The sequence below is a fragment of the Mytilus edulis genome, chromosome 1 (genome assembly GCF_963676685.1).
Source record: "Mytilus edulis chromosome 1, xbMytEdul2.2, whole genome shotgun sequence".
In the NCBI taxonomy this organism is placed as follows: Eukaryota; Metazoa; Mollusca; class Bivalvia; order Mytilida; family Mytilidae; genus Mytilus; species Mytilus edulis.
The window spans coordinates 41,746,254-41,765,193 of NC_092344.1; the positions used below are offsets into that span (position 1 = coordinate 41,746,254).

Below are 18,940 nucleotides of genomic sequence, written 5' to 3' on the forward strand. Positions count from 1 at the left end.
TACATAATTACACTCATTCGAAAACTGAGCGGGGAAATAACTTTCATATAGAATCTTTATACCGCTTTGGTCAAAATTAATAAAAGCATCAGCAATTATGGAATCTTTTTTTTTAACAACTTCTTATACGGTTGAGAAGTATTAGAAATAACAAGGAAAACAATGTTTGTGGAAATAACTCTTACATGGAAAAGTAATCGATTACGCGGTGTCAGTTTCAAAAGCGTATAAACCGTTCGATATCACATACCAAAAAATCTAAACGACAGTTTGAGAAACAACCAAAGAGAAAGGAAACATATAAAGGCGAAGAAAAAACAATAGGCTCATGAGGGCATAATATCTTTCACCTGTGATTTCAGTTTCAGGGATTTGACTTATTTGAAGATCTTACTTTGCTGAACGATTTTGTCATTTACACATTCACTCTTTCTATATCAATATCAAAGATTATATAAACCCAAAAGTCTAAAATTTACTTAAAATCAAATATTTCTGGACAATAACACAACAATACGTTGAACAATTTGTTTGATGATTACTTCAAGTCTTGACAGTACATCTAAAAGTGTTTACCATTTTCGCTTATTTCAGTTTTGCTCTAAATGCTTTATTAGTTTTTTTTAGATGTAAGCCATAATCTTCATTTCATCCCTATGTTCTATTTTTAGAAACTACCGTCATGTTTTTGCATTGATCGAATTCCTGAATACAATCTATGAACAAGATACCATAAGAAACATTCCATTAACGGTGTTGAGTATTTGCCCCAGTAGGTTCAGAGGAAAAAGATGGAAGAGAATTTCACAAAACATGTTAAAAAAATCATTTTAAGGGAAATAACGCATTAATGGTTCAAATGATTATTTTGATCATATTGACTTATTTTTAGATCTCACGAAGCTGAACATTTATTGTCATTTATACTTTCTCTATATATGTTCAGATATAAGCATCAAACTGCCTTTGTCCCCTATGTTCTAGTTTTAGCCATGGCGGCTATGTTTGTTAATGGATCACAACTTTGGATACAATTTACAAACTAAATACCCTAAAAAAATCAGTTTAAGTTTAGAAGTGTTTTGTTCAATAGTTTCAAAAGAGAAGATTATTATATGTTAGCAAACATGGTGAACTAATTTTGTAAAATATCTTTAAATCAATAACTCAGGTTCATCATAACTTGTTTGCTAACATGGCCGTACGTACACCACAAAATTTACTCTGAGTACAGACAAACCTGTGCACCTGGAGAAGTTTTAAGGCATGGCAGGACATATATAATTAAATTTTAAATGTAGTTCATGTTTCATAAAATTATAAACTTTTCTGGATTTTTCTATTCCTTTTTTTTTCAATCCTGCAGAAGGTGTAAATATAAACTAGATTTGGGAAAAAATTGAGAAGCTCCCCTCATATATCTATGTTGTGAGTAGTATTGATTTCAATGGACAATAAATGGACAATATTATAGAAATCTTCAAACAATAGGTGATTTAAACTGAGTAACTGAGTGAACCGTGTCAAATGAAACTCGGGTGTTTGTTTATTTTGCTATCTTCTGCAGACTAAAACATAGACTAAACATAACTTTTAAATATATAGGTCCTGCTATGCCTTAAAACGCTCCTAGGTGCATCAGTTTGTATGTACATATAGTATAAGTAGATTTTATGGTGTAAAAACGTCCATATATTTCAATTCATTTTGATGAACCTTAAGAGGTCAATTGAAAATTTTGGTCAAATTTATTTTTTGCAGAGCTTACTTTGCTGTTAATAGGTCATATGTCTTCCAGCCTCATGCAAAAACTGATGGTTTAATATTGAAACAGTATGCATTTTAACAAACGTCAAAATTGAGAATTGGCAAATTGACCTTTGACCTTGAGCGCAATTTCAAGTTCATAGGTCTGTGATCTCATATGGAAAGACCTAAGGTCATTCACTTGTGTGGTTGAGGATATTAAATATTGCAAATATATAAGGGGGGAAAACTCCTATGAGCGCGGTCACCATAATACTTCGACTTAAATGCGTTGAAATTACTCCATATCGTTAACAATTTTATGGCATACCCATCCTATCTTTAACTCGAACAATTTCTTTGGAATACAGATGACAAGAAGAAGTCAAAATGAAGGACATGACCTTGAACTTTGACATTGACCTCTTTTCTCCAAACTGATCTAAGACTTATCAAAAGACTTTAGGCCTTTATGACTTATGGTGTATGAATAAATTCAAAACATAATCTATGATAAAAAAAATTAAGGGAAATAACTCCCATGAGTCATTGGATCACTTCGGTTACACTTAACCTCAACATTCTTAAGTGTGGACGAACAATATGGAAAAAATATTGTTGAAATCTTTAACGGTTTCAGAGAAATAAAGGTAACAACAAAAAGGGGACTCGGGGAGATAAGTGTTCGGTTACACAGGGTGAATGGGAAAATCCTCGTCCTAATACGACATCATTGGCTAAAAATTCTTTCAATATGTCGTGAAACAAACAAAAAATATCTCAGACGGCAGAAGAAAAAAATTAAATCAGAACAAAAGAAAAGGTCTGTTCACGAAAAGTAGAAAGTTTAAAAAAAAAAAAAAGATATAATCAAAATAAAATCAATAGATAGATCTATCCACAGAAAAGGAGAACGACCTAATACATGTAATACACAACTTAACTATATATTTAAGTACATTTTTTTCAACAGTGACATTGAAATGTGTATGCATCAATAGCCTTTAACAATGATCAATATCAAATCAAACTTTTCAATTTCTACAATTCATTTTATTATATAATACATTTGTGTCTTACTATGTCGTGATGTTATACTATTGTTTCAGGTAAGGGAGAAGGTTTGGTACCATTAAAACGTTTAATTCCGCTGCAATTGTTTGCACCTGTCCTAAGTCAGAAATCTGATGTTCAGTAGTTTTCGTTCTTTTATTTGATTCATAATTGTTTCTCGTTTCTCGTTTTTTTTTTTATATATTAGACCGTTGTTTTTCCCGTTTGAATAGTTTTAATCTACTGTGGATTCTTTATTTTTCGTTGGATACCAATTTTCATGGATTTCGTGGGTACAGGTGAACCACGAAATCACATGTTCAACGAATACCAAATTTTCTAAAGGTGTGTATGCAGACTTTGGCAAAACCACGAAAATAAATATCCACAAACATACATGTAAGTTTTCCTAAATTCCCGAATTTATTCCAAGGAAAATAAATGAATCCACAGTAGCATTTTTGGGGGGCCTTTTATAGCTTGCTGATCGGTGTGAGCCAAGGCTCTGTGTTGAAGACCATACATTGATCTAAAATTTGTAAGGGTTCCGCGGAACCCAGTGTCTCACCTACTTTTGCTGTTAATCGTAGAATCAACAAAAAATGAGGAAACAAATTATAAAAGCTACTGTCTAAGTTTGGTAAAAATCCAGGATAGTTTATGAATCTAATAAATGTTATAAAAAATTTAACTACAGACTGTATAAATAAAGGCAATAGTAGTATACCACTGTTCAAACCCATAAATCCGTGGACAAAAAACAAAATCGGGGTAACAAACTAAAACTGAGGGAAGCGCATTAAATATAAGAGGAGAACAACGACACAACGCTGCAATGTAACACACACAGAAACGGACCAAGCATCAGACAAAATCCCACGAGAATAACAAATATAACATCAAAACCAAATACATGAATTTGGGATAGACAAGTACCGTGACACGTCTTATCGCAATGTCAATTTACACTCAAAAATAAGAGAAAACAAACGACGCAATGTTAAATTGTAACACACACAGAAACGAACTTTAATATAACAATGGCCATATTCCTGACTTGGTACAGGACATTTTTAAAGGAAAAAATGGTGGGTTGAACATGGTTTTGTGGGATGCCAAACCTCAACTTTTATAGCCATTTGAAATATAACATTAAAATGACAACTCAACACCACAGGACTACAATATAAATAAATTGGAGAACACAATTGACAAAGAAACACACGAACAACAGCCAACAAAAGGCAACAAGTTCAAAATTTTAATACGCCAGAAGTGCATTTTGTCCACACAAGATCTAATAGTGACGCCCAGATACAAAAGTTTGAAAGCCGTAACAAGCACGAAGTCGAGCAGCATCGAGGACCAAAAGATAAAAAAAAAGTTGTGCCAAAAACGGCCAGGGTTTTCTGTTAAGTTACCAAAGCATCCCTATTATTTAGAATAATTTATACTTTTGCAAACAGTAAATTTATAAAATTACTATACAAAAGATTTACATAATGAAACTGAAGTATTAACTAATTACAAGAAACAACTGAAATACATTACATAACCAGACATTTGCAACACAAAATGTAGACACATTCGAACAAGTTTAAACCTCAACGCCAAGTGACGTCATATTTGAATGAATAAGATAGCATTAGGATTGATTTAAGATTATATTTGAACTAAATACTGATATTGCAGTTAATAACAATGCACATTTTAATACTTAATAATAGCAAACTAAGGTAGCAATTAACTATATTATAAAGCTATGTCCGGTTTGTTTTGAATCTAACTTGAAACGTAAAATATCTAAATACATGAATTTGAGATAGACAAGTACCGTTACACGTCTTATAGTAATGCGAATTCACACTCAGCAAAACAGTCACAATCGGGAATAAGTCATGTTTGGTAATTAAAAGATTAGACGACATAATGACAAACCACAATCTACCATGTGGTAAAAATGTCCTTAGCTAGTTTGGTCAAAGAGACACCGTATGGATCCACCAATTCGTGATGGTGTCCATAAAATTTACGGAGTGTCAATATTAATCTGTCCTCCTCATAATTTTGTTGGAGCAGTTTCTGCGTAAGGAGCACACTCCTGTATATGAAGTCCGTACAGTGTGAACAACCACGAGAATAACGTATCAATTGTGATATGTAAACACCATACGAAGGGGCAGAGGGTATGTTACTGCTGAGAAATGGGAAATTGATAATTTGGAAGTTGAAATCGTCCCGTTTATCATAGATTTTCGTGTGAAGTCGTCAATCTACGTCAATATTGAGGAAAAGATCAAGGTATGAAGCAGTCCTTCTAGTATCAGTAGTATCCTTAATTTCAAGTTCACTGGGATATATGAGATGTAGGTATTGGCTGAAATATGGGTTATTCAATGATCGAACATCATCAATATATCGGAAAGTAAAATTAAAGAATTTTGCAAGGTACTTTTTCTTTTTGTCTTTTAGAAGGTTCTGAATGAATTTTGCTTCATACGAGTACAAAAACAAATCAGCCAGCAGGGATGTACAATTAATACTCATTGGAATACCGACTGTCTGTTGAAATATAAATCCTCCAAACTCAACAAATATATTGTCGATCAAAAAGTCCAGCATTTTGATAATATCATCTTCAGTATATTTTCTGGAAGATTCAGTGTGATTCTTCACAAAATAAAAATTATTATAACCCAAAACAAGAAATTTGTATCTACGATTCCCATTTTTATAGAAAAAGCTCTGTTTTATGAGATGGCGAAGTCGATCTTTTAACTGAGCATGGGGAATAGTAGTAAATAGCGTAGAAAAATCAAAAGTTTTTATATTGCTGCAAAATTGCAAAGATTGTGATCGAAGGTTAAGCAGTAGATCTTTCGAATTTATGAGAATCCACATCTGGTTAACACCACTGGTAGAATATATCTCCTCACAATATTTTTGAATCCCAGTTTTAAATGTAGAAAGAATAGTAGTCAGTACTTTAGAAAGATGTTTAGTTGAACATTTTGAAGACCCAGCTATGTATCGTTCTTTATATGGAGTTTTGTGTAATTTAGGTATCCAGTATAAAGAAGGCAAGTTTTCTTCGTTTTCTTTGATGCTGATACCAAAAGAAAGAAGGACAGATTTACGATTTTGTAAAATTTCGTCCTTGGTAAATGGTGTTAAAGAATATGTAGGATTACCAGTAGTTTGACCAATTCCAAGCTCTGTAGTGAGACATTGCAAATAATGTTTTTACATATGAAGACAATATTATTGGAGGCTTTATCTGCTGGAACAACGACATATTTGTCATGCAAAGAGGATAAAGCATCCACAACCTCCGGATTCTTGAAAGGGTTAGAAACTCTAGTACTCATATTACATCGTAGTTTTTGTATTCGCCTCTGAATGCATGATCGAATAGCATTGATCCATTCAGACACAGTGTCCAGTTCTGGTTCGTCTGGTTCGCACTTTACCCATTGTCTTGCATAGTCCTCAACTGCATCCATCAGTAAGTTGATGGGCTGGGGAATTCTATATTTTGGTCCCTTGGCTAACAACTCTCTTAGTTGTTCATTGGTAACGATGCCAAGGTCACCAGTAATAATATGACCAGCTGGACTGTAATTGTATTGTGACGATGCAAATCTAAAACTCTCTTGTGGTTGAAAATCTTGGATGCAATATACTTGTAAGTATAAGAAATAACAGGTGTAGCTTTATTTTCGAAGTAATCAGGTATAGTTTTTTGTACAGATTTTTGATGGAAAATATTGCTAATATTTACAGCATCTAAACCTTTATTGGCGATTTCTACCTTAAAAAAATAACGTTTTTCCTCACTATTGGATGTAGTCGATACGGGTTTGAATAGTCTATGGTTAGCAATGTCCATGATAATTGCAACTAATCTATACAAAACAGAACGAGATCGAACATTTTGTATGTAATGTTAACTGGAAGAAAAACTAAGTCCATTTATAGGTAAACTACAGAAAAACAGGGTTTGTTTTATTATTTACTTTTGGATACCATTTTATGATCATAAACAAGATTCTGTCCAAGTTTGGTAGAAATCCAGGATAATTTAAGAAAGTTATTAAAATTTTTAAAAACTTTTACCACAGATTGAATGTAATGTTTCCTGGCAAAAAAACTAGGTCCATTTATAAATAAATACTGAAAAACAGGATTTTTATTTTTACAAAATTTACTTCTGGATACAATTTTATGATCATAAACTAGCTTCTGTCCAAGTTTGGTAGACATCCAGGATAGTTTAAGAAAGTTATTAAAATTTCAAAAACTTTAACCACAGAGTGAATATTTGTGGACGCCGCCGACGACGGAATGTAGGATTGCTTTGTCTCGCTTTTTCGACAAAAGTCAAAGGCTCGACAATAATGGTTTACTTTATAAATTGTGAGTTGGATGGAGAGTTGTATCATTGGCACTCATACCACATCTTCCTATAACTATTTGTTATGAATTGCACATGTGTCGTTTTTCTTATAATATCTAATTTGGTGGCAAATGTTTGGTCAACGGACAATATTTTGGTAATACGTTTGAAATAATCTTCGGGTTAATAGACTCACTGAATATCGAAAACATTAAGGGTCATTGCAAATAAAAATAAATCTTCAAAATTTTAAAATTGTAAAAGTTAAATGACTGTAAAATTTACCAAAACCCTTGTCAAAATCTTCTTTAACAACTCATTTCTCTTTAACCAGTCTATCGTGTTTTTGCTTATTTGGGTTATTTTGGCCAGATAAAATTATGGTATGATGATGTAAATTGATCCGTCAACTGTATATTTGTTATAAAAAATTCTTCAAAAATTATTTCAGAAAATAAGAGTTAATGCATACTGTTAAGTTCATTTTTAATATACAACTACTATATAATACTGTGGATGCATTTGTGTTCGTTGGTACCCATTTTCGTGTATTAAGGAAAACTTGCATTTTCGTGGATATTTAAATTCGTGATTTTTGCAAAATTCTGCATACATTCCTTTCAAAATTTGTAATTCGTTGAACATTTTCATTCGTGGATGCCCTGTACCGATGAAATCCACGAAAATTTAATGAATATATATGAATCATAGTATTCTTTTGAAAAAAATGTTACTTGAACTTCTGAGCTATAAAAGTGAAGTCATTACTAGATGAACCCTACAAGCCTAACAACCATCTTATATTCTTAAAACAGTTCATCAATTATCATATCAATTATCTCATATCAATCAAAAACATATTTTTCAAGGAGCCATGAACTTTATAGTCGGATCACCTGACAGATGAATCATGTATTCCTGAAATTGATAACATATACAAATAGTTGATTGATTACAGTTTCAGAAAATCTGATCTATGAAATTAGATGAATATCAATTGAACCTGCCTAGCACATGTACGTACACTCGCATCGTGTAACTAATTCTATGAAACTAATATAATTGTCTTTTTACCAATACCAATCAAGAGATTTTTTCTTGCCATTAATTTATAAAAATAAAGTCAAGATGATTAATGACAGTAAAAAACTCGAGACCGTGAACAATATGTATAAATTATATTCATTAACATTTTATTCTACCTACTGAGATAAAAAGCTCAAAATAAAAAGATCACACCGTTGCCAGATAAACATTTATATGATTCCACTTTCTGCTTAATTCTCTGCAAGTGAGGAAGTAAAACTAAAATACTTACATCAACCCAGGGATCGCTTGGATTAGTTTTTATGAAAAAATAAATAGCAGCAAGGATAATATCTGGGGGGAAAAAGTCTGCTTGCGCCATCATCGGCCGAAAGGTCAAAGAAGCTACACATGTTCTTGGTAATAGGAAATCCAATTTGAAATACGGCTCAATCTCTATCAGTATTTCGTCAGGAATGTTAGATCTGAAACAGATATACATATTATATATGTTACAGTAAATAGGTGAAATTAGGAATTACACGCAATTACTGAACATTCCAGTAAATACCTAGCCAATTTAGTAATTACATGTATTTACTAGTTGTTTCAGTGATTACTGGTATTCACTGATTTGTTTTGTCAATTTTACAGCTATTTACTAACTTGATATTTTTGTTTTAAAATTAAAGACATAATTCAAGATACCAAATAAAAAAGTAAAGGGGTAGGGATCTTAAGGGCTTACTTATGGATTAAGGAATATAAAGCACATCAAAAGTGTATACTCTTTAGTGTTTGTGAATTGAAACTGGAAAATGGCTGTTTCATAAGTTTTGAAACTCCCTAAGACAATGATATCAATCCACAATATAATTAAAATATAGATCTCTGATTTCGTTATATTACATCAGAGATCTATATTTTAATTAGGTTGATCAATCCAAAATTGAGAAATACATTTGTGAGAAGTTTATAGGCAAATTCGCCAGCTCTTTTTGATGATAGACATTCGATTATGCAAATTTAGTTAAAAGATCTTGATAATTCATAAAATCTCATAATTTTGTTAAATTAATATCTCCATCAGGCAAGCTAATACTAACAATGACTACTGCCCTTCCCTCGATCTTGATATCTATATCATTAACGGAAAGCTGAATACAAAAATTTATGATAATCTTTCAATCAGTTTAATTGAGGTCTGGAGCTGGCATGTTAGTAACTGCTAGTAGTCTGTTGTTATTTATGTATTATTGTCATTTTGTTTATTTTCTTTTGTTACCTGTTCTGACATCGGACTCGGACTTCTCTTGAACTGAATTGTACTGTGCGTATTTATGCGTTTACTTTTCTACATTGGCTAGAGGTATAGGGGGAGGGTACAGATCTCAAAAAAACATGTTTAACCCCGCCGCATTTTTGCGCCTGTCCCAAGTCAGCAGCCTCTGGCCTTTGTTAGTCTTGTATGATTTTAATTTTAGTTTCTTGTGTATAATTTGGAATTAAGTATGACGTCCATTATCACTGAACTAGAATATATATTTGTTATGGGGCCAGCTGAAGGACGCCTCCGGTTGCAGGAGTTTCTCGCTGCATTGAAGACCTATTGGTGACCTTCTGCTTTTGTCTGTTCTATGGTCGGATTTTTGTCTCTTTGACACATTCCCAATTCCATTCTCAATTGTATTTCCTATCAACTTTCACAATGACATGAGTTACATTCCTTATAGTCGAGTCAAAATAGCATTTGACCTCAAAAAAATTGCAACAGAATTTGTTTTGGTATTTTTCGATTCAAAATGACTTTCTTTGTAACATACCAAAAGTCTACCAAGATATCTGAGTGGGAACATGGATTTTTTGGGTGAAAAATAGCAAAATTTGTCAAAAATAGCAAAAAACTGGGAAAGCTTGTTAAACATTCATTTTTGATGATAATTATTTCAAATCAAAAGTTTTACAACAGTTTATACAATGTTTATGAAATGAAATAACAAAAAATTTTTAGGTGAAAACATCCAATTTTTGTTGGAATTTGAGATTCACATAGTGTGAATTGATTACCAAAACGGACAGGAAAATATAAAAAGTGGTAATAGAAGTTCATTTTATTCTTTAAAAAAGACAAAAACCTTTATTTTAATCATTCATAAACTTAAGAGCAATTCCTTATTGGGTAAATGATGATTTTGGGTAAAATATAGTAAAATCAATAAAAAATCGTCAAAAACTCGAAAAAACACCAATTTGGAGTTTTAACTGTTTTTGAATCACTCCAAAATAGAAAAACGGAAATCTCAATATAATTACAATCAGAACAAACAAAATTCATTGTAAAACAATTGTAAAATAACTGACTTTAGGTGAAAAAAACTAAATTTGTCAAAAAATCGTCAAAACTGGAAAAAAATACAATTCATATTTTTCAGAAACCCTTTTTTCAACAGACATATCATTTGATGTCAAAGTTTGTTTACAGTTGCATCTAATATTTAAATGTTAAGAAGCTTATCAGGAGCAGGTGGAAGTTCCATTAAATTGGACAAAGTTTTCCATGTTTGATTTCCCAACCATAGTCTGCATGGTCTGTAGGATCTATGTCAACTTCTTCTGATAGTACACTCGAAGACTATGAAATTGCCCTGAATCTGATGTTGGTGGTAAACTTTTCACCTGAACCAATGTGTTTCCAGTAATTACTATAGATTTGAATTTTTTCAGAGAAGAATGTCAAGTCCTTCTAGAGGAAGTCCTCCATATATACATGTGAGCACTTCTTCTCCTGCTTTGATGATATCTGCTTTAATGAAGCCTTATTCATGAAAACTTGATCTTAATGGAAGTCCTTTGCTTATTCCAAAAAGCCTAGATGATGAGTCGCAACCTGTTATAGAATGCAAAAAGAGCAAAAAATTACAAACATCATCCCGAAGAAATCCTTTAGATTGTTTTATGTTCCATATTTTCATTTGTTTGGTTGATTGCCATTTATTCAGATTTAAAAATAACCCGTTTGCACTGCTGATTAACATGATGAATAAGTAACACTAATAGATCCGTATCTTCACCATTTACTATGACTACTAAAGACAAAGCACAATCCAAAGCTGTTTGCACAATCTGCATCACCAGTCGCATCCTTACATCTAATGTTATTATCTTAGCTTGTCACAAAGCATGTTAATAAGATATAGGAAGATGTGGTGTGAGTGCCAATAAGACAACTCTCCATCCAAATAACAATTTATAAAAGTAAACCATTATAGGTCAATGTACGGCCTTCAACACGGAGCCTTGGCTCACACCGAACAACAAGCTATCAAGGGCCCCAAAATTACTAGTGTAAAACCATTCAAACCGGTAAACCAACGAGCTTGTTTGTTTTGATTGTTTGACATGAAAAGTTCCCTTTTAGTAATGGATAATAGATTTTTTTCTTCATCAATACTACATACAACAGACAGTTTTTGGAGTGGTCTTTCTACAGATTTGACTATAGAAAAAATATTGATGAGAAGTGTCAAATGTTGTGGAGGTCTAACCAGGGGCAGAGGAATGGGCGAATCAGAGAATGGGACAGATTTATCAAGTACTGTGGATTCATTATTATTCGTTGGAAACTAATTTCGTGGGTTTCATGGGTACATATGCACCACGAAATCAAATATTCAACGAATAGCATAATACCAATGGGCTTTGTATACAGAGACCAGCAAAACCATGAAATCAAATATCCACGAAAATGCAAGTTTTCAGCAATCCACGAAAATAAATGAATCCACAGTAACTAAACAACTAAGTGATAAAAAGCTAAAATTGATATGCCAATTAAAGACAAAAACAACAATATGCTGCAACAGAACGAGATCAATATTTGAGATGGAAGGAACATTTTCAAGAGGATCTTAATAGAAAAGAACCAGATAATCTAGCAATTTTTCCTGAGGCACCCTTAGACCTTGAAATAGACACAGATCCACCTTCAAAACAAGAAATACAGGCAGCCATTAAAAGCTTGAAAAACAACAAAAAGCTACTTGGCATATACCAACTAAATGCAGAACTTTTTAAGATAGATACAGTGCTAGCAGCGGATACTGTACACCCAGTATTCATGAAAATTTGGGAGCAAGCTGTCATTCCTAACAGTTGGTCTGAAGGCAACATCATAACAATATCAAAATCAGGAGACTTAACTTACTGCAATATTTGGAGAGGAATCACCTTACTATCGATTCCAAATAAGGTTTTCTGCATAATTTTAATATCAAGAATTATAGAGGCTGTTGAAAAGAACAAGCTGGTTTCAGAAAAGGTAGAGGCTGCATAGACCACATATTGGTCCTACGTAACAACTGAGAACAGTGTCATGAGTGGCAGAGAAATCTACTAGTAAATTGTGTGGACTTCGAGAAAGCGTTTGACAGCTTACACCGGGAAAGTCTTTAGGGTAGTTCTGAGAAAGTAGGGAATACCAGGTAAGATAGTGCATCTCATCAAGCAGTTTTATACAAATATCTCAAGTACCATCAACTCTGAAGCTGACACTAGTTTCCTTGGAAAATCAGGAGTAAGACAAGGATGTGTTATGTCATCTGTGCTTTTCATAATTGCTATTGATTGGGTAATGTCAACAACCCCAGCAACAATGGACTGAGATGGACACTTTGTACCACAGGACACAGACTATGCTGATGATTTAGCACTTTTATCCCATACCAAAGACCATATGAAGGAGAAGACCAAAAAGCTAAAAGAAACAGCTAAAAAATTGGACTTAAGATCAATGCCAAAAAGACAAAACTAATGTACCTCAATACAGAAAGACATCCTATCATATTTATAGAAGGAAAACAGCTGGAAACAGTAGATTCATTTAATTATCTAGGCAGTTGTATTACAAGTTACAACAGAGGGTAGTGCTGAAAGAGATATAAAGATCAGAATAGGAAAAGCTAGATCCGCATTCATTAGACTAGGCAACATCTGGAAAACAACAGCCTTTTCAAAGAAGACCAAGCACAGGCTCTATAACAGCTGTGTACTTTCTGTACTCATATATGGCTCAGAGTGCCGGATAATGACTGAGAAAGATATCAACAGGCTCTCCAGCTACTATAACAGATAGATAAATGAAAATATTCTGGCCAAACAAAATCTCCAACAAAGACCTATATGAGATGACCAGCACCAAGGACATGGAGACTTTGCTGATATAAAAAAGCTGGCGGTGGCTTGGTCATGTTATACGCAAAACATCTGATGACATGACCAAGGTAGCCCTTAGATGTACACCAGAGGAAAAAAGAAAAAGAGGCCGACCTCAAACAACATAAAGACGCACCATAGAAAATGAGCTAAAGGAAAGAGGATATACCTGGGGCACAGTGGAAAGAAAAGCATTCAACCGAGAAGAGTGGAGGAAACTTGTCCTTGTCCTATGTGCCGTAAGGCATAGTAAGGACTAAGTAAGTAAGTAAAGACATGTTTTAAAAACACTTAACCAAGGTTATCTGAAAACACATGTCAAGTTTTAATTAATAATGCTTTATTAAAGCAGATATCATCAAAGCAGGAGAAGAATCATCTGATTCAGGGCAATTTCATAGTCTTCGAATGTATTATCGGTGCCAAAAATGGATGTAAGAAGAAGTTGACATAGATCAGACCATGCAGACAAAGATTAGTAAATTTCACGTGGAAAACTTCGTCCAATTTTGATTGAACTTCCTCCTGCAACTGATAAAGTTTTAACATTGTAAGATGCAAATGTAAGCAAAACTGCAACACCAAATGATGTGTCTGTAGACAAAATGGTCGGTAGGATGCGGTGAATGTTGTTTTTTGAGTTTTTCTAATACTGTTCCCATTGCTTAATCTGACTTTACTGATGAAATGATATTTGTTGTATACAGAAAACTATGGAATAATCTTTAAAGAAAATGTTTCCATGTATCTTGTCATTTACTTTTACATCAGCCGTTTTGGTCAATGATACTTTTTACCTCTCATTATGCATGGTCAACAAATCTATGATTTTCGCCTAACATCTCTTGTTGGTTATAATAGTATGAATCTAAGCATTGCACTTTTTTATATAAAGAATATAAATTAATGTTATCTGAGATCTTAATTGATTTCTGAAAAAAACTATGAATTTTGTCATTTTTTTTTTAGTTTTGTCAATTTTGGACCAAATTTTGCTCTTTTTTTTTTTTTTTTTTACACAAAATCAGTTATTTACAAGTTTGTTTTACAATGAATTTTGTTTGATCTGATTATTATTCTATTAAGACTTGTTTTTTTTTAATTTTTGGAGTGATTTAAAAACAGTTAAAATTCCAAATTGGTGTTTTTCCAGTTTTTAACGGTTTTTTGATGATTTTGCTATATTTTACCCAAAATCACCATTTTCCTTATCAAAAATTGCTGTAAAGTTTTGGAATAAAGGTTTTAGTCTTTTTTGAACTATCAAATGAACCTCTATTACCAATATTTATATTTTCCAGTCCTGTTGGTAATCAATTCACGCTTTGAATATCTCAAATTCCAACAAAAATCGGATGTTTTCACCTAAAATTTCATGTTCATAAAACAAAAACTATTTTTTTATTATAATATTTCATAAACACTGTATAACCTGTTGTAAAACTTTTTATTTGAAATTATTATCATCAAAAATGAATGTTTAACAAGATTTTCCCAGTTTTTCACTATTTTTGTCAAATATTTTTGTCAAATTTTACTATTTTTCACCCAAAAAATCCATTTTCCCACTCAGATATCTTGGTAGACTTTTAGTATGTTACAAAGAAAGCCTTTTAGATTTGAAAAATGCCAAAAATTATTCTGTTGCAATTTTTTTGAGGTTGGCCACATTTTTCATCTATTTTGACTAGACTATTATACAAAATAGGTTTAACTACGACTTCTTTTGTCAGACATTTGCAATGAAGCTTACATTCTTCACAAACTAATTTATACAAATTGATGAGGTTAAGAGTCACATTTTCATTTTTCTGTATTTCTGTGTTTCTCTTCTTTACAAGTTTTTCAAGACCTCCAAACTTAAGCTTTATACCTGCAACAAAATTTTATCATCTTTTTTACCTGTATAAGAAGGATCTTTTTATGGATTAAATATAAATAAGTCAACTAAATGTTTCATCCCTTTTGTTTACTTTCAATGTTGACATTCGTTTCCTTTTTGTCGAGCCTACGACTTTTGTCGCAAAAGCGAGACATAGCGAACCAACCTACATTCCGTCGTCAGCGGCGTTCACAAATATTCACTTCGTGGTTAAAGTTTTTTAAATTTTGATAACTTTCTTAAATTATACTGGATTTCTACCAAACTGAACAGAAGCTTGTTTATGATCTTAAAAATAAATTTCAAGAAGTAAATTTTGTAATAATATTAAGTTTTTCCGTATTTTACATATAAATGGACTTAGTTTTAATGACAGTTAACATTACATTCAAACTGTGGTTAAAGTTTATTTAAATTTTAGAAACTTTTTCAAATTATCCTAGATTTTTACCAAACTTGGACAGAAGCTTGTTTATGGTCACAAGATAATATCCAGAAGTAAAGTGCACTCTGCACTCTGCAGTTAAAGTCTTTAAAACGTTTTTGAAATTTCATAAACCATCCTGGATTTCTACCAAATTTGGACAGAAGCTTCTTACAGTAATAGTCAAAAGATAGTATCTAGAGGAACATTTTAATAATTTTTTCCCCATTTTTGTTGTATAATATTATTTGTCTTTTTGTGTTTTTCTTTTTTATCCATGGCGTTGTCAGTTTATTTTCGATCTATGAGTTTGACGGTCCCTTTGTTATCTTTCGGCCCTCCGTCTCTTTTTATAAATATTTTCAATATCGTTCATACATTGTGTTGAGTCCGTCAGATTCTAACGTTTTACATTTTTTTTTATCCAAAATGCTTCTTTAGTTTTTCTAAAAAAAAAATATGCGTCTAATGATCTTTCTATTGCAGTAACTTTAAAATCTTTTTATCGAATGATTCTGTTGAATGAAATGGTTTGCTACTGGATCGTGTGTTTTGTGAAACTAATGGAATTACACGAAATGTGTGTAGTGAAACTACGTTCCTATGTTAGTGTAATTTTGTTTGTCTACATCGGAACGTCAGTGACGTAGGCGTGGACAGAAGTCGAAACTGTATGTTATTTGATGGTTGACTTGAACGGCTGAATATTCTATATATCTGCTATCGCCATTACATTTTGGTACCGTGACTGTCGGACACAATGAAATTAAAGTTAAAAGCAGTACGGGCAGGACACAGAGGATAAGTTACAAAAGAGGGACGAAAGATACCAGAGGGACATTCATATATCGAAAATAACATGACGACTTCATGGCCAAAAACGATAAAAACAAACAGACACATAATAGTACATACGACAAAATATAGAAAACTTAAGATTTAGCAACACGAACCCCACTAAAATATAAGGGTGATCTCAGGTGCTCCGGAAGAGTAAGCAGATCCTGCTCAGTATGTGGCACCCGTCATTTGCTCATGTTATTAAAAAACTGGTAAATACTTGTAGTCTAAATCGGTAGGTCACATTCATGAAAAGGAAATGGGATTGTAGTACCGACATAAGGAACATCTCTGATATCATCTGTGAAACGGATATTTCACAACGGTCAACCAACTCGTGATGGCGACCGTAAATAAAGGCAACAGTAGTATACCGATGTTCAAACTCATAAATCCATGGAAAAAAAACAAAATCGGTGTAACAAACTAAAACTGAGGGAAACGCATTAAATATAAGAGGAGAACAACGACACAACACTACAATGTAACACACACAGAAACGGACCAAGCAACAGACAAAATCCCACGAGAATATAATAACAAATATAACATCAAAACCAAATACATGAATTTGGGATAGACATGTACCGTGACACGTCTTATCGCAATGTGAATTTACACTAAAATTTACGAAGGGATGATTTTAACTTCACCATTTGGAACTCTTGGTTTTAAAGCTTCCTAGTGAGCAGTAACCTTCTGTTAAGGAATCCATGATAGGATATACAAGCCCAGTAATATCGTATCAATTGGAAGATAAATACTCCGTATGCAGGCGCTTTACATAAAAATGGAAAGCTTACAATTGGGAAGCTAAATCATCTCTTTTGTCGTGAAGGTTTGTTTTCAACCGGCCCTCGTTGTCAATTTCTAGATGTAAGTCAAGATATGGGACAGACTTAACGGTATCTGTTGTATACTTTATCTCTAGTTCGATGGGTAAGATGCATTCAACATGGTCACAAAAGTTTTAATTATTTAGTGAGAAAACATCATCTATATAGCGGAAAGTAAATGGACGGATATTGCGCTAAATTCTTTCTTTTTTCCTAAGAAGTTCCTGTATGAAGTCAGCTTCATAAGAATAAAGGAACAAGTCGGAAAGAAGAGGGGCACAATTGATTCCCATGGGAATGCGGATAGATTGATGAAAAACACGTCCTCCAAACGGAACAAAGAAATTTGATGAAACTGAAAAGAATTCGGACTTGTGAAACTAACAGCAGATGCAATTGAACAGAAACAAAGGACTATAGGGATTTAAATGAAAAGATATTGGATTTGACGACGGAGGAGGATGAAACGGAGTAAATTCGAGAATCTGATGATTATGTGTTTAATTAAGAGTCCAAGCTTCGGAAAATTAGAAAACTATCACACTCTGAATCCCTGTCTAAAAATGTAAGAAACACATCTACGTCTTTAGATCCAAATGCAAACAGTTTTACGCCATCTTACCCACAACTTCACCGCTTACCAATGCCAATGTCATACACATCAATGAAACTGAAATAAATGTATAACAAACCCATTTTGATAATTTCTGCACGATGCAAAATACCCATCGTGACTTGCAGTCTACAAATTTTTTTACAACCAAGGCTTTTCTTCGGTATCAAATAGCAGTCAAAACCACAGATTACCTAAACTATTATTACCGCACTTTAAGTGGGAAATTTTACAATGGCAAACCTTTTGGGATTCGTATGACTCAACTATTCATTTCAATAGTAGTTTGACCGAGGTACAGAAATTTAGTTACTAGAAGGCCCAACTCCATGGTCATGCCCGTCCAAATTATTGAAGGTTTCGCACTGACAAATGTCAATTACACCACTGCCGTCAATTTACTCAAAGAGCGTTTGAGATTGCCCAACAAGACGATTCGTGTCTACATGAAATCGCTAATGGAAATGCAGACTACTAGCACCATTTTACAAAGCCTGAGATTTTATGGCGACAAACTCGAAGCATATGTCTGGGGACTACTATCATTAGGTCAGACACAAGAGATGTACGGAGCCATGTCAATTTCCACCTGACAATTTCAAAAATATAGCACGAGAACATGACAGCGACAATATTTCTTTGATTAAAATACGCAAATCGATTTTAAAAGACATCAAACTTCTAGAATTATGGAGATAATCACTACCTTTTTCGCCGGAGCGAAGTTCAGAAAAGAACATCATTATGGCCATAAACAGACAAACATGCTTAAATAAGGCCGTTAGTTTTCTCGTTTGAATTGTCTTACATTGTCATTTTCGGGCCTTTTAAAGCTGACTATGCAGTATGGGCTTTGCTCATTGTTGAAGGCCGTACGGTTACCTATAGTTGTTCATTTCTGTGTCATTTTGGT

At 33.1% G+C, this 18,940-nt stretch overlaps 1 protein-coding gene across 1 annotated transcript in view; it reads right to left on the reverse strand.

The window, feature by feature from the left end:
- Nucleotides 1–8,059: 8,059 nt before the first annotated feature.
- The window catches only part of LOC139515879 (E3 ubiquitin-protein ligase rnf213-alpha-like), a 161,502-nt gene continuing 150,621 nt past the window's right edge, over nucleotides 8,060–18,940 (reverse strand). The window contains exons 11-12 of the mRNA XM_071305655.1: nucleotides 8,514–8,706; nucleotides 8,060–8,113 (exon numbers count right to left, since the gene is read on the reverse strand). Of these exons, the coding sequence (XP_071161756.1) occupies nucleotides 8,060–8,113; nucleotides 8,514–8,706 (247 nt within the window). The remainder of the gene's footprint in view (nucleotides 8,114–8,513; nucleotides 8,707–18,940) is intronic.